We start from the raw sequence: 19,849 nt of genomic DNA on the forward strand, positions 1-19,849 counted from the left end.
AATTGGCCTGGAGGACAATTCCTCCCAGTGACACCAACAACAATCAAGACTTAACTGTACAAAGGAGGACCAAGATGGAGACATAGGGCGGCAGCCTGATCGTTGCCTACCACAACAATATTGAGACTACGACGGGAGAGCTGAGCAGACACCAGCCAGAAAGACCGGGGGGCTGGCTGAGCAGATGCTCTACAACTAGAATAAAAGAGAGGGGTACGCAGGATGATGCTGATGCCGGTGACCCAAAGTCCACACTTTAAGAACTATGGCTCAGGCGACACAATGGTGGCCAGGAACGTGCTCGGCGCAGTTCCCCCGGCGGTCTCCGGCTGAGGGGACGGCTCCACTCGCTGCCGAGCACGGACAGACGAGCCCCTGGGAGACATGGGGTGGGAGACTCCGTGCTTGCTGACCTCCGAGTCCTTCAAGAATCTCAATGCCCCGAAGTGGCCAGGTGTGCACGCTCAGCGACTGGCCACCGTTGCAGACCCAAGGGCCGACGCAGCGACACCGGACCAGCCCACCGCCGGGCACCGGGCACACCGGAGCCTTGCCGAGCCCGCCGCCCAACGAGTTCTGAGGCAGCCGCCCTGGAGCTCTGAGAAAATGACCGAAGGAATTGCTGAGAGGGAATTGACCAACAGGAATTGGGATCAAGAAGACGAAACCCCGCTGAGACCCGAGTCCAGGCGAGCCTGCGAGCCTCTGGGCTCAGATGTGGTCACACGCCTCTGGGTCTAGGTGAGGCCTCACGCCCCTGGGTTTGGGTGAGGCCACGCGCCCCTGGGTCCAGGTGAAGCTGGATTCCGGGTTCGGGTGAGGCCATGTGCCCCTGGGTCCGGGCGAATCTGAACCCTGGGTCCGGGTGAGGCCGTGGGCCCCTGGATCCGGGTAAGGCTGGGTCCCAAGTACGGGTGAGGCCGTGAGCCCCTGGATCCGGGTGAGACCACGCGACCAGGGGTCTGAGAGAGGTAACGCGCCCCTGGGTCCGGGGGGCTTCGTGCACCTAGGTCCAGGTGAGGCCACGTGCCCCTGGGTCTGAGAGAGGCCACGCACCCCTGGGTCCGGGCGAGACCATGTGTCCCTGGATCCGGGTGGGGCCTCGTGCACCTAGGCCCGGGTGGGGCCGCGTGCCCCTGGGTCTGGGGGAGGCCAGGCGTCCCTGGGTCCGGGTGAGACCGTGTGTCCCTGGATCCGGGTGAGGCCTCGTGCGCCTAGGCCCGGGTGAGGCCACGTGCCCCTGGGTCTGGGGGAGGCCAGGCATCCCTGGGTCCGGGTGAGACCGTGTGTCCCTGGATCCGGGTGAGGCCTCGTGCGCCTAGGCCCGGGTGAGGCCACGTGCCCCTGGGTCTGGGGGAGGCCAGGCGTCCCTGGGTCCAGGTGAGACCGTGTGTCCCTGGATCCGGGTGAGACCTCGTGCACCTAGGCATGGGTGAGGTCACGTGCCCCGGGGTCTGAGAGGCCAAGCGTCCCTGGGTCCGGGTGAGACCATGTGTCCCTGGATCCGGGTGAGGCCGCGTGCACCTAGACCCGGGTGAGCCCAAGTGGCCCTGGGTCTGGGAGAGGCCAAGCGTCCCTGGGTCCGGGTGCGACCATGTGTCCCTGGAGCCGGATGAGGCCTCGTGCACCTAGGCCCGGGTGAGGCCATGTGCCCCTGGGTCTGGGAGAGGCCAAGCGTCCCTGGGTCCGGGTGAGACCATGTGTCCCTGGATCCGGGTGAGGCCTCGTGCACCTAGGCCCGGGTGAGCCCAAGTGGCCCTGGGTCTGGAAGAGGCCAAGCGTCCCTGGGTCCGGGTGAGACCATGGGTCCCTGGATCCGGGTGAGGCCTCGTGCACCTAGGCCCGGGTGAGCCCAAGTGGCCCTGGGTCTGGGAGAGGCCAAGCGTCCCTGGGTCCGGGTGAGACCATGTGTCCCAGGATCCGGGTGAGGCCTCGTGCACCTAGGCCCGGGTGAGCCCAAGTGGCCCTGGGTCTGGGAGAGGCCAAGCGTCCCTCGGTCCGGGTGAGACCATGTGTCCCTGGATCCGGATGAGGCCTCGTGCACCTAGGCCCGGGTGAGCCCAAGTGGCCCTGGGTCTGGGAGAGGCCAAGCATCCCTGGGTCCGGGTGAGACCATGTGTCCCTGGATCCGGGTGAGGCCGCGTGCACCTAGGCCCGGGTGAGCCCAAGTGGCCCTGGGTCTGGGAGAGGCCAAGCGTCCCTGGGTCCGGGTGCGACCATGTGTCCCTGGATCCGGATGAGGCCTCGTGCACCTAGGCCCGGGTGAGCCCAAGTGGCCCTGGGTCTGGGAGAGGCCAAGCGTCCCTGGGTCCGGGTGCGACCATGTGTCCCTGGAGCCGGATGAGGCCTCGTGCACCTAGGCCCGGGTGAGGCCATGTGCCCCTGGGTCTGGGAGAGGCCAAGCGTCCCTGGGTCCGGGTGAGACCATGTGTCCCTGGATCCGGGTGAGGCCTCGTGCACCTAGGCCCGGGTGAGCCCAAGTGGCCCTGGGTCTGGAAGAGGCCAAGCGTCCCTGGGTCCGGGTGAGACCATGGGTCCCTGGATCCGGGTGAGGCCTCGTGCACCTAGGCCCGGGTGAGCCCAAGTGGCCCTGGGTCTGGGAGAGGCCAAGCGTCCCTGGGTCCGGGTGAGACCATGTGTCCCAGGATCCGGGTGAGGCCTCGTGCACCTAGGCCCGGGTGAGCCCAAGTGGCACTGGGTCTGGGAGAGGCCAAGCGTACCTCGGTCCGGGTGAGACCATGTGTCCCTGGATCCGGATGAGGCCTCGTGCACCTAGGCCCGGGTGAGCCCAAGTGGCCCTGGGTCTGGGAGAGGCCAAGCATCCCTGGGTCCGGGTGAGACCATGTGTCCCTGGATCCGGGTGAGGCCGCGTGCACCTAGGCCCGGGTGAGCCCAAGTGGCCCTGGGTCTGGGAGAGGCCAAGCGTCCCTGGGTCCGGGTGCGACCATGTGACCCTGGATCCGGATGAGGCCTCGTGCACCTAGGCCCGGGTGAGCCCAAGTGGCCCTGGGTCTGGGAGAGGCCAAGCGTCCCTGGGTCCGGGTGCGACCATGTGTCCCTGGATCCGGGTGAGGCCTCGTGCACCTAGGCCCGGGTGAGCCCAAGTGGCCCTGGGTCTGGGAGAGGCCAAGCGTCCCTGGGTCCGGGTGCGACCATGTGTCCCTGGATCCGGGTGAGGCCTCGTACACCTAGGCCCGGGTGAGCCCATGTGGCCCTGGGTCTGGGAGAGGCCAAGCGTCCCTCGGTCCGGGTGAGACCATGTGTCCCTGGATCCGGGTGAGGCCTCGTGCACCTAGGCCTGGGTGAGCCCAAGTGGCCCTGGGTCTGGGAGAGGCCAAGCGTCCCTGGGTCTGGGTGAGACCATGTGTCCCAGGATCCGGGTGAGGCCTCGTGCACCTAGGCCCGGGTGAGCCCAAGTGGCTCTGGGTCTGGGAGAGGCCAAGCGTCCCTGGGTCTGGGTGAGACCATGTGTCCCTGGATCCGGGTGAGGCCTCGTGCACCTAGGCCCGGGTGAGCCCAAGTGGCCCTGGGTCTGGGAGAGGCCAAGCATCCCTGGGTCCGGGTGAGAACATGTGTCCCTGGATCCGGGTGAGGCCGCGTGCACCTAGGCCCGGGTGAGCCCAAGTGGCCCTGGGTCTGGGAGAGGCCAAGCGTCCCTGGGTCCGGGTGCGACCATGTGTCCCTGGATCCGGATGAGGCCTCGTGCACCTAGGCCCGGGTGAGCCCAAGTGGCCCTGGGTCTGGGAGAGGCCAAGCGTCCCTGGGTCCGGGTGAGACCATGTGTCCCTGGATCCGGGTGAGGCCTCGTGCACCTAGGCCCGGGGGAGCCCAAGTGGCCCTGGGTCTGGGAGAGGCCAAGCGTCCCTGGGTCCGGGTGCGACCATGTGTCCCTGGATCCAGGTGAGGCCTCGTACACCTAGGCCCGGGTGAGCCCAAGTGGCCCTGGGTCTGGGAGAGGCCAAGCGTCCCTGGGTCCGGGTGCGACCATGTGTCCCTGGATCCGGATGATGCCTCGTGCACCTAGGCCCGGGTGAGGCCACGTGCCCCTGGGTCTGGGAGAGGCCAAGCGTCCCTGGGTACGGGTGAAGCCAGATCCTGGGTCCGGGTGAGGCCGTGCGCCCCTGGATCCATCCGGGTGAGGCTGGGTCCCAGGCCCGGGTGAGACCACGCGCCCCTTGGGTAGGGGTGAGGCCACGTGCCCCTTAGTCCGGGTGACGCCGTGCCCCTGGGTTCGGCCGAGACCAAACCAGAGGGAGTCGGACCTCCATTACCACCATTTGTCCACCATCCAGAGCTGAGGGGTCAGTGCTGACATGTACACATAAGGAACTACTGGACATTGAAATTGGGTCTCAAAAGAACTGTTGGTCCAGGGGGAAGCTCGCTACAGATTGATTCATTTGCCTGTCAGCATAACTATTATTGCTCGTCTCACATTCAGTTCTTATTAGTATATATCTAGTGACATATGATCTCGCTCATCTAGGGGAAATGATGAACAACATAGACTGAGGAACAAGAACAGAACCAGAAGCAAGGAGGCATCGATCGGACTATCGGGCCTCAGAGGGAGAATAGGGGAGGGTAGGGGAAGGGTGGGGGGAGGGGGAGAGTTCAACCAAAGGACCTGTATGCATGCATATAAGCCTATCCAACGGTTAAGTTCAACAGGGGATTGGGGCATGCGTGGGGAGAGGGGTGGGATGGGAATGGGGGGATGAGGACAAATATGTGACACCTTAATCAATAAAGAAATTTAAAAAAAAAAAAAAAAAAAAAAAAAAAAAAAGAAAACATGGACCAAAAAAAAAAAAAAAAAAATAAGCTATAATTTTTTCCCTCTCTCATGGATAAATGAGTGACATTACTGATCTAATGAAAATGCTCCATACAAAATTATTTAGAGCAAAATTACTTCCAGAAAAGAATATAGTATCTTCCTTATAATTGTTTTCAAAATGAATGTATGTCTTATTTCCTTTTAAGATTATGAGAATTGAAGTAAAATATTCAACAAATTGGGGCCCTGCTAATTTGGTAGACCACATATGGAATCATTACATCTGACTAGAGATCTGGATTTTAAGCTCCAGGAAGGTAGAGGTTTTACTTATTTAAAGCAAAAATGTATCTTTAGCAGCTAAAATGGTATCTGGTACCCAGTAGGCATTCAATAAATATTTGTTAAATGAATAATTAAAATATTGCATGACTTAGCATAGTTGTTGGACAGGCCTAATAATAAAAATCTTTAAATCAGATTATAATATAATTTCTTTTACTGAAAGTTGTACATCAACTATAATTATGACATTTATTAATGTCTAATTTTAAATGAAATCTTTTCTTAAAACATGTAAATACATTAAAACCACAGGAAGAGATTGATATTTTTATTTCTTTTTGTATAATTTTATAACTTTTTCTATGCATATTTTGAGAGTTCAGTTGAAATATATAGATTAAAATTTTGACAGGAATATTTTTTGTTTTGTTTTGTTAACGCTTACCCAAGGATATTTTTCCATTGCTTTTTAGAGAGAGTGGAAGGGAGGGGAAAAGACAGCGCGAGAGAGAAACATCGATTGGTTGGAGTGGGAATTGAGCATACAACTGACATACATAATCGAAGCCTGGACCCTTCAGTCTGAGGGTCGATGTTCTATCCATTGAGCCAAACCGGCTAGGGCTTGACAGGAATGGTTATGGGCCACTCACCTTCACTTTCACACCATTCTAGAAATGCCAGGATCCGAGCATTTCCCTGGCACAACATATACTCTTCTATTAATAAAGGAGCCACTGATGACAAAGTGGCAAGTGCATGCAGTTGTAATTCTTCATACTGTGCTGCAGACCACTCGATTATTTTGTGCTTCTCAGGCTTTTTTACATAGGTAAACAAAGCCAAAACAACTTTGCCATCAATTAATAGCTATGAGAAAGGGCAAAAAGTACTTTATTAGACATATAATTAAAACAATTTTATTTATTTAATCTAAGAAAGTTAAATAAAAGATTTCCTCTTTGATGATTTATTGATAATCATTTCAAAATATTTCCTTCCTAAAGATCTCAACCTATGATAATTACCCCAAAAATAAAAATGAAAAACCCCAAACCAAACTCAACAATACAACAGTTGGCTCTGATCTCCAACTCGATTCCCACTCCAACCAATCGATGTTTCTCTCTCTCACTGTCTTTTCCCCTCCCTTCCACTCTTTACATCTATCATTTTAATAGTTATATAATATTTCACTATAATAAACCATATTTTATTGAATATTTTCTATCTGGCACTTCAGAAAACACATGTAAGTTATATATAGCACACATATATATGTATCTGTATACATATATATTTGATATAATAAAGTTACAACTATAAAGATATTTTTTCTTTTTCTGAGCATTTTTTAGTATATATATTCCTCAAAGTGGCATTACCGAGAAAATTCTGAGCTCTTTTAATCATCATAATAATCCCCTGAGGTAGGTGTTACACCCAATTTGAAGTAGAGATATGTGGGATTTAGAGAAACTAGACCTACTAGTATTCAAGATCACATAGCTAGAAAGTGACAGCACTGGATTCCATCTGACTGGAGCCTTACCCACTATGCAAACCACCTTTATATTATCATTCAAGATGCTGACAGAATGAATTCCCAGTTCTTTTTCATGGTAACCCCCTGGAGATTGAATGAGTTTTAGGACTAAAATGAAATTTCCCTTAACGTGGGAAATAACTAAACTAATGGGATTGTAAGTAGTACATTTTTTTTTTTCTGCCCCTTTACAGTTTATGAAGCCTTCATCTTAATCTCATGAATCAATCTCTTGTAAGCAGGGCAGGAGTTTTATAATCTTCCTTTTACAGAAGGAGGGACTGAGCCTCAGAAAGTGTAGGTGATTTTGCCAAGACCACATAGCTAGTAGGTGATAAAACAGAAGTAAAATTCAGTCCCAGTGTTCTTCAAATTACATCATGCTGTTATGCAGGTTATAAAGTATTAAGACAAATTCATGGATAATAAGAAACAACGTAAAAACATTAGGTTGGTATGGAGAAGGGCAGGTTAAAAAGGGTTTGAGACTGGCAGCAGATGTTAGCATTCCTCCAGCAGAACCAACACTTGTTGCTATGGTCAGAGATAGTCTTTTGCTAGATGGGCCTATGTGGATCTTCTTTCGTTTTATGTTCTCTTATTGAGGAGATCTAAACATGTAAATAAATCTCTAAGTTCCTCCTGTTTTTCTTTGGTTTATGTGGTCTATATTTAGGTAAGTTCACTGTTTATTTACTGATAATCAAAGCAAATTTTGAAAAGGTGAAACTCTAGCCAATAAGAGTTTGTTACTTTCTATGGTAAACATTTTGGTCGATAAAAGATTTTTAGCCATGACTTTTAAAAAGTTATACTACAAGGTGAGTCAACTTTGAATATTTGTTTTAATTATGCTTTACCTGTACTGTAGTTAAATCTTTACATAAGATCACAAGTATATTGAACAGCAATTTCTTCAACTCAAAATCTTCATAGGAATTAGAAAGCTTAAGACCTTTTACCAAAGGATTTTCACTTTTAACTGTGCAGGGGGGAAAACAGAAGCAGTAAAATAAAAGCTAAAATGATATAGTAGATTCATCAAGATAATTGTAGGTTGAAAGTTTTATGGTTTTTACCTTCATTAAAGGTTGCAAATAGTATCAAATCCCTGGTAAAGCCACATTCCTAATATAGATACATAAAACAGAGTGGAAAGTAAGTTACAGATGCCCATATTTATCTAATATTCAAGTATCTTTATTAGATTCCCCTTATCATTTATTTGATCGAGCCTGCAACCTGGGCATGTGCCCTGTCCAGGAATCCAATCATGACCTCCTGGTTCATAGGTCGACACTCAACCACTGAGCCATGCTGGCCAGGCAAAAGTAGTTCTTTTCAATAGTTTTTCTTCTTACAAACAACCCTGCTCCCACCCTAGCCCCAACCACTGTCGTTACGTCAAAGGTTTAGGCAAAAGATAACAAAACAGTTCCTACTTACCATGAAAAGCCCTGAAGAATGACCAGAATTGCAAACATTTCACTGTGAGGGGGGAACTCACTCCTGACAGAGATATCCCAATTGGACTTTGTATGTCAGGTAGAGTTTCTAAGGGCAAACCCTGGACTTTTGAGCTTGCAGTTTTACATATCTACCATTTAGAATCAAGATGGTTTTTTTAAAAATGTGAAGATGTTATTCCTTTGACTCACATTCAGAAAATTCACATGAATGTTTGCAAGGATGCTAATGAGAACTTACTCACTGGCCAAGGCTTCCAGAGAAACATGTATGTCCACATACACATTGCAGCCTTGACGAGGAAGCTATGTAGGCCTGCTTCCCCTTTTGCACAGTATGAATTCTATGACTGTTCTCTTATTTGGGATCACTTGATGCCCATTAACTTGGGGTTGTAGCCTTCACTGCCAAATTTCCTTTAAGTACAACTTAGAAAGTATGTGGCTGATATGTGAATATTGTCGGCAAAGATCTCTACGCTAGGATGTCAATCATCCAGTGACTTTTACATTATAAAATATGGGGAAGCTAAGCTTCTGATGTAGCTGAGTAGCTCCTAAAAGACACCCTCTTGCAGGTAACAATTATAAATTCTAATAAAATATAAAAACAATTATCTGTGACCAAAACCAAACAGATATTGGAGGGGAGTTAGGACTTTGAGGAAGTGGCACTGCCTGAGTTTTTCCTTAAAAAAAAAAAAAAGGCTTTGAAAATAAGCCCAGCCTCTAGTCTGCACCTTGTGGGAACGCTAAATCTCAGGGTAAATTTGCAATCTTAGTGGCTTGAAGAACCAGAGGAAAGGAGCAACCACAGGGCAACCCCTGCCACTGGAAAGTGAAGGGATAAATCCCATAAAGAAGAGAGCCAGTCCTAGCTGGTTTGGCTCAGTGGATACAGCACCCACCTGTGGACTTGAAGGGTCCCAGGTTTGATTCCAGTCAAGGGCACATGCCCGGGTGGCAGGCTCAATCCTCAGTAGGGGGCGTGCAGGAGGCAGCCAATCAGTGATTCTCTCTCATCATTGTTTCTCTCTCCCTCTCTCGCTTCCTCTCTGAAATCAATAAAAATACATATAAAAAAAGAAGAGAGCCAGGGGAAGGGAACCCCATATTCTGTACATAAAATTCCCCAATCTCTGGCTGATGCCTGAACCATGTAAGGGCAGGGCATATTCAAGCATTTCATGTGAGACTAAAAGAAATGAACTGAGATTGGAGCTGCCATCTACTGTTGGGATGAGTTTAGCCAAACTAAATGCCTATTAATACAAAACAAACAAACAAAACAAAACACTTTTCAGAAGAATACACAGATGCTCATAATGAATGGAAAGACAGCAACTCTCAGCCAAGAAATATAAATTATAGAAAGGAACCAAAAGGAAATTTTAAAACTGAAAAAGATAACATCTTAAATAAAAATGTATTGGATGGGATTAACAGCAGAATGGAGATGACAGGAAAAAAACTAAGTGAATTTAAATACATAGAACAATACAAATTACCCCATCTGAGGGAGAGAAAAATAATTGGAAAAAGTGAACAGAGCCTCACAAACCTGTGGGACAATATAAAAAAGTGGACCATGTAATCAGAATTCCAAAAGAAGAAGAAAGAATGGGGTTGAACGCACTTGAAAAATAAATGGCCAAAAATTCTTTAAATTTAGTTTAAGACCGAAATTGACATATTCAGGAAGTTTTATGAACCTCAAGTAGGACAAATACAAAGAAAACCATATCTTGGTTTATCAGAGAAAAACTTCTGTAAACCAAAGACAGAGTGAAAATCTTGAAAAACAGCCAGAAAACAGAGGGGAACAATTTGAAATAAGGAATACTTCTTATCAGAAACAATGGAGGCCCAAGGGCAGTGGAATAATACCTTTAAAGTGCTAAAAAAGAAAAACTTTAACCTAGAGTTCTAAATTCTATGAACATAGATTTCAAGAATTAAGGTGAATTAAAGACATTTTCCGATAAAAATAATACACAAAACAAAACTAAGAGAATATGTTGCCAGCAGCCAGCATTACAAGAAATAGTACAGAAAGTTGTTCAGGTAAAAGAGAAATAATAGCAGCTAAAAACTCATGTCATCAGGAAGGAAAGAAACACATTATACATGGTAAATATGTGAGTAAATTATACAATACGAACACCTCAAGTTCCCAAAGGCAATGGGAAGAAGAACTGGCCGAGTGTGACTATACTGGTGACCAGTCTGACATTACCACAGAACTTGGCATTACAACAAAGTACATAAATATTATGACACAGTTTACTGCTCCCACCCCACGCTCCCACCCCCATCCACAATCTAAATTAATATAATTTACTCATACTTACAATCATTGGTGCTTCAGGATTTTGAGATATAATTGTAGTGATCACTAATATATCGTTTCTAAGCTGACGATCATAATCACTAAAACCTCTTGTAAACAGATGTTTAAAAACTTCCTTTAAAGTTCTGGAAAGTAAAATCATACTTTTAAAACCATAGTCTTATGGAAATATTACTTATGTGTCTATCAACAAAATCTCCTTTTTATATTATATTATTCATTGCAAAGCATTTCTAATCTTTCCTATATTTCCAAATCTGCCTCTAATACTAAGTTCCAAAGTATTTCTGATGAACGAAACAGAAGCTGCCCAGAGGGATCTGGGTCATTGAGGTGAGCACAGATGCCTCTGGCTGCATATGCTTTCATCATTAAAGTACAATTAACTTCTGAAAATAAATTTAAATAAAAATAATTTATGTTACAGTCTTGACATTAGATAGAAACAAAATTAGTGGAGAATGAAGTGTTCATATTTAATAATATACAAACCAGTAGTGAGAATCCATCAATCCAATCTATGCATGGTGATCAAAGTGACTGCTCTAAAATTAAGAGTCAATTATATCATTTTCCTTTTTAAACATACTTAAAGGCTTTTCTTTGTTCTTAGGATAAAGTCCTACCTTCTTACCAAGGCTTATCAGGCCTTTCATGTTACGGTCCCTGATAACATTGTTAGCTTCACCTCTCACTATTCTACGTTGAACTTTCTGCTCTCATCCATATTGAATTTCTTTCAGATTTTTTTAATTTGCTAAATTCTATTTTCACTTCTGTTCTCTTGTCTAGGATGCTCTCTGCATGCAGAACTCTCCTGTGTTGCCAATTTGTATTCATTATTCAGATACCAGGTTAGGGTTCATGAGGAAGCATTTAGTAACTCTCCGAGTCTGGGTCAGGTTCCCTGTACAATGCGCAGCTGTTGCTTGCTTCCTAGGACCCACTTGCCCTTCTTGTGACAACAGTGCCCTCATTTTTATTTAGGCTTCCGTCTTTCCTCACTTTTGGTCTTGTGAGCAGCCTTCAGCCTCCTTTTAGCCAAAGAGCATTCTTTCTCTTTGTCACTAGTAATTCACTCTGGAATGCGCATTGGGCCCACAGGGACTCAATTTGAAGACTTTTCTCTGTGCTTTCCGAAGTGCGCACTCTCTCTCCTGCCTGGTTTGGGGTTATGATGCTGTGAGCCTAGACTTCCCAGGTCTCCCAGGTAGAGCTTGTGAATAAAGCCAGCACAGTGGAAGACAGGGCAGAGAGATGAAGAAGGCCCAAGTCCTGCTATTTGCCCAACTTTGAATATAGCTGCACATGAAACCAGTTTTACCCTTGACTTTGTAGTTACAATAGCTCATAAATTTCTTACAATTGCTTCAATCAGCTGGGTTGAATGTTCAGTCACTTGCAAACAAAAATGTACTGGTTCACCCTCTCCTGGAAAACACCTTACAGTGTCTTCCATAGCATTTAGTAGGCTCGCAATAAGTTGCTATTTAATTGTCGGTCTCTCCTAACATAACAAATTCCATGAAAGCAGAGACCATGTCTGTATTGTTTTCAATTGTCTTTCTATGGCCTACTACAGAACTTGGCACAGAGCAAACAATAATTACTTAATAAATAAATGAATGAGTAACTCACAGGCTTGCTCTTATTTTTGCTAATGTTTATTCAGTAATTAGAAGACAATAAGTATTCAAAAATACATTTATTGAATGAACAAATGAAATAGTTCTTTTAAATGTCTAATTTTACTTTATACATATTCAAAGACATAATTTAGTTTTGTTAACAAGCTACTTTAAATTCCTTCCACATAGGAAAAAAAAAAAAGCTTGCTATGTGCAGATGCATTTATACAACGGCACAGAAGAGATGTCCTGAAACATGGCCATTACATGAATCAAAGCCCAATGAAACACAAATTCAAACAAAAATGTTAGTTATGTCACAAGGTTAAAAAACATTCCTAGCTAACCACATATACTTACAGCAAACACTCCAAGTTACTAAGTTGTTTTATGATTTCTTCTTTTGACGATTTTTCTAGTAAGTTCCAAAGTATTTCTGATGAACGAAACAGAAGCTGCCCAGAGGGATCTGGGTCGTTGAGGTGAGCACAGATGCCTCTGGCTGCATATGCTTTCATCATTAAAGTACAATTAACTTCTGAAAATAAATAAAAATAATTTATGTTACAGTCTTGACATTAGATAGAAACAAAATTAGTGGAGAATGAAGTGTTCATATTTAATAATATACAAACCAGAAGTTGAGAGATGTTGCAGAGCTTTAAGGACCCAAAGTTTCTCAACAAGTTGATTTTCAAGCAAGTCCAATGACTGAACCATTGTTTTTGCCAATCCTCCGACTTCAGCCATTTGAATCTTATATGTTGAGCTAGCTTGCTGGTAACCTAAAAACAATTAGTTAATAAATATGTGCAGTTATTTCACATAGTATCATCTACATTAAGACAAAGAAATGAGTAATTTATCAATAAACAACAACAACAACAAAATGTTTAAAAAGTGTATGGCATATTAAAATGGTTAGCAGAGGGATAGGCAAACTTTTTCTATAAAGGGCCAGTAATTTTAGACCTTATGTGGGTCATAAGGTTTCTGTTGCAAATACTCAACTCTGCTACCATACCATGAAAACAGGCATAAACAACATAAAAATAAGTGGGCATGGCTGTGTTCCAATAAAACTTTATTTAGAGTGGGCCCTTTTGGCCTGTGGTCCATAGCTTGCTGATCCCACAAATTTGGGGGCATATCTTAAATTCTGAAAAGGAACAATATTTTTTATTTGTCAGTAGATAGGTCTTTCCATAAAGAAAAATGTCATGATTACAGACACTGAATGTTTTCACTGTTCAAGTCAATGAATTACTTCAGTGCTTTCAAGAACCAGCAATTATGTGATGTTGGCAATGAAATAAGAGGTAAAATGTAATGCAGTTCTGATAGATGCTAGTGAATATAATGTTAGGGAAGTTTGATTCTTGGTGATGTGTCCCATAAGAATTTCCTTCGTCCTTAGCTTTCATGAGAAATACTACCTCTCCTTTTGACATAATTGCACAGGTGCCTGCCCAACTACATGTGATGAGATTAAATGAACATCAGTGCATTTTTGCTCACCTGAGATGCAGCTATTTTCTCTCTCAGTGATATAACACACCTACTTCCCTTACTTCTTGACTTTTGAGACCAACTAGATTTCTTGCCATAGTTCTGAGATGTCTCTCAGTTTGTCTTATCTTTCTGAATTTGAGGCCTGACCCTGTTCAAGACCGTCCCTTCCTGTGATGGGTTTGGCATTTAAAAAGTACGAAGAGGAAAACAAAAACTGCCTGTAATTTCACCATCCAGAGATAACAATATTAACACTTCGGTATATTTTCTGCTGACACTTTAATGTATGCATATTACTTTAGCAATATACTATATTATGCAGAATTGTATATTCTACTGCAGCCACTAAACATTTTATAGTAAGTTTTTCCCCTTGTCACAAATCATGATTTTTACTTGCATAATAGTCTGGTAGGTACAGACCAAAATGTATACTTTATATCTACTATATCTTTTTCTATTGAGTTTACAAATCTATAAAAAGACATAGTAATATTAAAGCCTTGATTCCTATCTCCTGGGCTAGGTCTCTTACAATTGCTCTACTGAGGACTTTTCAGCTGTGACCGCAGACGTCCAGCTGTGCCCATCACTTAAAATCAACTGTGAAACCGTTAGCGAGAGCATGGTCTATGGCTCCTAACATTCAGAGTCTGATCAAAGTAAGGTCAAGCTCACTTCTTGGCACCTTCACTCCTGTCATATCTCATACACTTCCCTTTCTATCTGAAAGAAGAGTGCTTCTATTTTACCAAGCTTAACCTAAACTTTTGCTCTTAATTCCATCCTCTCACGCTTTCTTTGGGAATTTCACCCTCCCAGCTCCCACTTACTAGCTTCTTGTTCCTCTGCTATAAACTTCACTTTTAGACAAATTGAAAACAACATATTTTTCTTTGATCTTGCTACCAGTTAGGCTGTTCGCCATCATCCTTCTTCTTCTGATCTTAAAATATAAGTCTGCATTCACTCCCATTGCCTCCACTTTCAGAATGCTCTTTAATCCTGTACTTGCTCTGACCACTTTACCGTATGGTAATAATCTGACAAAGATTAACCACAACTTTCCAGATACCACATTACCTTGGCCTTTTCATTCCTCGATTACAGAGGCCTCTGCAGTATTGGCCACTGAGACCATTTCTTCCTTCATCAAACATTCATTCATTGGCACTCAAGACATGCCTATCTTTGGATTTTCTTCCTCTCTTTAAACCTCCTTTCACTGCCAATTTCTTGGAATTATTTTTTTTCCAAAGCTCAGTAGGGACACTCTCCATGATGTTATTCTTGTTCCCTTGCTTTTGGCCAACTCAATCATTCTGATGGCTTCAATTTTCATCTCTATTTGGATAAAATCCAAACCTGTATTTCTGGTCTCTTCTTTTAGTATCTAATGTCTACTATCTACCAAATATTTCCACTTGTCTATCTCATCAATAGTGCAAATATGGCATTTAAAAATATTTTTATTCATTTCTTTACTTCAGATGTCTTCCCATTTTCCCCTAGTTATAGAAGTAATCTTTGTTTTCTACCACGGCATCTTATTTCCACTTATCTTAAGAAACATGTAACTTAAAAAATATAATTTATATCTTCTCTCCCTTCCTAGATTGATTATAAATTATAGAAACTATGAAGGAGGTCCTAAATGACATGGTATCCTCCACAGTGCCAGTGCTTCTTACTTATCATCACCCAATTCTACTGCGGTGTGATTCACACAATTAGAAAAGAATAAATAATATTAGCAACACTATTAATTAACATTAACTAATAATAATAAACTAATTTGGGTATGACTTTAAAAATTACATCATAAATATTTAGCATCAGAATTAAAAATATCATGCAAATCTAAAAATTTAAAAAATGTATAAAATTTTTAATTTAAAATGACCAAAGAGCTTGAGACTACCAAAAAAATTTTTGTTTTTGATATAATGCATTTATGATCCCATTCTCTTCCCAAGTTCAAAGAGAAATGGGACAGGATATTCTATTTTATAAAGACATTAGAGGCCTGGTGCACGAAATTTGTGCACTCAGGGGGTCCCTCAGCCCATTCTGAACCCTCTCATAGTCTGGGAGCCTTTAGGGGTGTCCGACTAACAGTCAGTCAGACATCGTTAGGGCTGCCGCAGAGGCAGGAGTGGCTTCCGCCAACACCGCTGCACTCACCAGCCATGAGCCTGGCTTCTGGCTGAGCAGTACTCCCCTTGTGGGAGCGCACTGACCACCAGGGAGCAGCTCCTGTGTTGAGCATCTGCCTCCTAGTGGTCAGTGTGCATCATAGTGACTGGTCATTCCACCATTCGGTTGATTTGCATATTAGCCTTTTATTATATAGGACTAGAGGCCTGGTGCACAAAATTCATGCATGGGAGGGGGGGGGTGTCCCTGAGCTCAGCCTGCACCCTCTCCAATCTGGGATCCCTCTCACAATCCAGTACTGATGGCTCCCAACTGCTCGCCTGCCTGCCTGCCTGATTGCCCCTAACTGCTTCTGCCTGCCAACCTGATCACCCCCTAACTACTCCCCTGCCAGACTGATTGATGCCTATCTGCTCCCCTGCCAGCCCGATTGCCCCTAACTGCCCTCCCCTGCCAGCCTGGTCCCCCCCAACTGCCTTCCCCTGTCGACCCGGTCACCCCTAACTGCCCTACCCTGCCAGCCTCATTGCCCCTAACTGCTCTCCCATGCTGATCTGGTGCCCCCCCCAACTGCCCTCCTCTGCAGTCCTGGGTCCCCCCAAACTGCCCTCCCCTGCAGGCCTGGTCACCCCTAACTGCCCTCTCCTACAGGCCTGGTCCTCCCCTGCCGGCCTGGGTCCCCCCCCACTGCCCTCCCTTGCAGGCCTGGTCCCTCCCAACTGCCCTCCCCTGCTGGCCTGATCGCCCACAACTGCCCTCCCTTGCAGGCCTGGGTCCCCCCCAACTGTCCTTCCCTGCAGGCCCCGTTGCCCCCAACTTCCCTCCTGTGCCGGCCTGGTCACCCCTAACTGCCCTCCCCTGCAGGCCATCTTGTGGTGGCCATCTTGTGTCCACATGGGGACAGTCATCTTTGACCACATGGGGGCAGCCATCTTGGGTTGGAGTGATGGTCAATTTGCATATTACTCTTTTATTAGCTAGGATGTTATTACTGAAAGACCATTGAAAACTTCACCTGTAATACGCTTCTTTGGTGGTTCTGCATGATAAAAGTCAACAATACACTTACAAATTTGTATCCTCAATTCAGAACTTGGTATTTTCATTAAGTCACCTGCCAGAAAGATAAATGAATACTATTTAATAACACTGTCATAGTTTATTTGCAAATTTAAGCATAAGGTGTTAGTAATATGATTTTTAAAAATATCCTCATCAGAAAATCAATACAGTATTGTTTATAATAGCCAGGACTTGGAAACAGCCCAAGTGCTCATGAGTAAATGAGTGGATAAAAAAGCCATGGTACATTTACACAATGGAATACTACTCAGTCAGAAAAAAGAACGAAATCTTACCATTTGCAACAGCATGGGTGGACCTGGAGAATAATATGCTAAGTGAAATAAGCCAGAGAAAGATAAGTACCATATGATTTCATTTATATGTGGAATCTAATGAGCAATATAAAGAGAGCTCATTTTAAACTGAGTTCATATTGCCCTTAAGTGCGACAGGAGTGTGTTCTGTAGGTGGGCAATCATCCATCAAAGAGCAAATTGACACAGTAAGAAATGGGCCTTGTATTTATCATACAAATGTATGCCAACACTCTTGGAGGCAACATTTAAAAATAATAAGGGCAATAGCGGCATTTTTAAAATGTTATCAACCAAACCTACACTTTTTATCTGTTATACCATGTCTTCTTTCGGGTTGGCTTTCTATTGTAAATTTCACCATTCAAGTTGCCCATTAGTTTTCAGACCTGCTCCTTAAGGTCACCTTTTCTAACTCCTCGTGTGTATCCTAATTTCTTTGATATTTCACCTACTCTAGACCATAATTTCCCCCAAAATATCGATGATTAGGAACTATAAAACATATTTTGACCTAAAAGTGTTAGTGTCTATGTTAAAAATTAAAAATGGTTTTTACTTATTCCAGTTGAGTCTCTCTCATCTTTCAGTATGGAATATAATACTGGGAACATAACAGTTCAGTAAATACTTATTTTTCATTTGCTGGGCCAATTCTGTACCTTTTGGTTCCCTTATATAAACAAGGACCTAAATTAATAAGTATAAATTTAATGTAGGAATTGTTTTGGGAACATGTTGTCATCTACTCAAGGGCTGAATCAAGGAGCTAGTGTTTGACTGATTTCATTTCCCAGGAAATTATTTTCTTTCTTTAGAAAATCAAGCAATAACCACAAAGCAAAGCCTGCTGTTTTATGTTTTTCATATTTTGAATAGAAAACACAGGTACCTTCACGTTTATGTATATTACGCTAAAGTTCTTAATGTTCCACCATTTTATTATTAGGTTGTTTACTGAACAATTTGGCTTTCAATGATTCTAGTAATTATTAGAGTTCAAAGTTGAAAACATTTTTGGGATTACTGAGAGGGACACATACTTCTAATTTACAAAAAAAGTTAACAAATATTTAATCGCACTAAATAACATCAAGACAAGTAAGTACACAGAAGTATCTGCCAGTCCTTATATTTAAGGAACACAGAGTCTTGTTGGTATCATAAAAGATTTGAGGAAAAAAACAATACAAAAATTATCACTAAGCACACTATGATTAATTTTCAACCAGAAAACAAGAGCCTAGATTTGGAGAAGGACTCTTAGTCAAATTTAGTGCAAGAGACATTTCTTTCTTATCAATCAGGCCTGATATATTATAATCCTCTATCTTAAAAAGAATCTTAACTTACCCAGAAGTGCGATTGACTTAGCAGTATCTTCAGCATATGTTATTTCATCTGATACTTTCTTTTTCAAAAATGGCAAGCTTCAATAAGAATAAAGAATGTACAAGTTATGTTTCATAAAGTCCTTAATTGAAGCAACATTTGGACAGTAGGGAAAATTTTATTTTCTAAAAAAATAAAATGAGAATAATATTCTATTCTTTAGCCCTGGGGAACTGATGACTGTCAAAAACATTTTTTGTGTTTCTAACTAACTGAACAATAATAAATAAAATAAAGTAGGCTTATAAAAGTGAAGAGAGGTAGACACAAGGTGAGGGTTAAGAAAGCCATCTTGCAATACTGCATCAATAAAACACTTAAAAATCCTCTTTCTCTCTGAAGGCAAAAAAATAAGGGATTATAGGTGTACTTCCATCAAAATTAGGAATACATTGGATAATCTGATACAAATCACAGATTCAGGCTTACCTGTATCTTAAAAGCTGTTCAAGGGCTTTTTCTGAAATTTCTGAAACTAGTTAATAGATCAATGGTCTATTTGTTCTCAAAAGGCAATGACCTTTCCCTTATTAACTGGATCAGTTACTGTCCACAAAATAACAGATATATTAAAGTTAACAAATATCTTTAACAATAAAAGGGTAATATGCTAATTAGACCGGACATCTTCCAGATGTCATTCCAGACGTCCTTCCTGACAAAGCCAGGCCTGGAGGGAAGCCAGCCTGGGTCTCGGGTGCCTGTGGGAGGCCCAAGGGAAGCCAGCTCGGGTCCTGGGTACCTGCCAGCACCCGGAGGAGGGAAGCCCGGGTCCCAGGTGCCAGAGGGAAGCCGGTGCCGGCAGCCAGGGGAAGGAAGGCCTATTCTTGCACAAATTTTTGTGCATCGGGCCTCTAGTTAATTATATTTGGATCACATTTCACAATTACTATAACCAAAGTTATTTTAAAAAAATGTATTCAGAAATAATAAAATATAAGGCAGTAGAACCTAGGTCATTTGTCTAAATGTCAAATGAGATATAAAAGTTCTTAAACACAAAGGAAAAACTATGTTGGCATTTTATGAGTTTAAAATTTGAAGCTCCTATACTATTTATTTAAAATATAATATGTATATTATATTTTATATGTCCTATATATAGGACTATTAATTAATGCTTTTTAAGAAAAGTTAACCAAATGGTTGAAAAACAGCATTTAGAAATATCACATGTGGAGATTTATATATATACACCAGTTGGAATTGAAAGATATTTCAAGGGCAAACTATGAAAAGGACAATTTTATAAATGCCACAGAAGTTTCTTTCAAGTGTTTGTTAAAATTTGAAACAAATAACATATTAAACTCTAAAAATTAGTTATACTTGTTCTTCAAACTTTTTCCTGTGC

General features: G+C 43.6%; 1 protein-coding gene across 2 annotated transcripts in view; it reads right to left on the bottom strand.

Annotated features, from left to right (window-relative positions):
• CFAP69 (cilia and flagella associated protein 69) overlaps positions 1-19,849 on the bottom strand; it is a 58,845-nt gene that overhangs the window by 24,473 nt on the left and 14,523 nt on the right. For both annotated transcript variants that reach the window (XM_054726455.1, XM_008149272.3), the window contains exons 5-12: positions 18,457-18,533; positions 16,740-16,838; positions 12,691-12,840; positions 12,416-12,593; positions 10,429-10,552; positions 7,691-7,739; positions 7,472-7,593; positions 5,719-5,935 (exon numbers count right to left, since the gene is read on the bottom strand). In XM_054726455.1, coding sequence (XP_054582430.1) covers positions 5,719-5,935; positions 7,472-7,593; positions 7,691-7,739; positions 10,429-10,552; positions 12,416-12,593; positions 12,691-12,840; positions 16,740-16,838; positions 18,457-18,533 — 1,016 coding nt within the window. The remainder of the gene's footprint in view (positions 1-5,718; positions 5,936-7,471; positions 7,594-7,690; positions 7,740-10,428; positions 10,553-12,415; positions 12,594-12,690; positions 12,841-16,739; positions 16,839-18,456; positions 18,534-19,849) is intronic.

This window comes from Eptesicus fuscus, chromosome 14, assembly GCF_027574615.1.
Source record: "Eptesicus fuscus isolate TK198812 chromosome 14, DD_ASM_mEF_20220401, whole genome shotgun sequence".
Classification (NCBI taxonomy): Eukaryota; Metazoa; Chordata; class Mammalia; order Chiroptera; family Vespertilionidae; genus Eptesicus; species Eptesicus fuscus.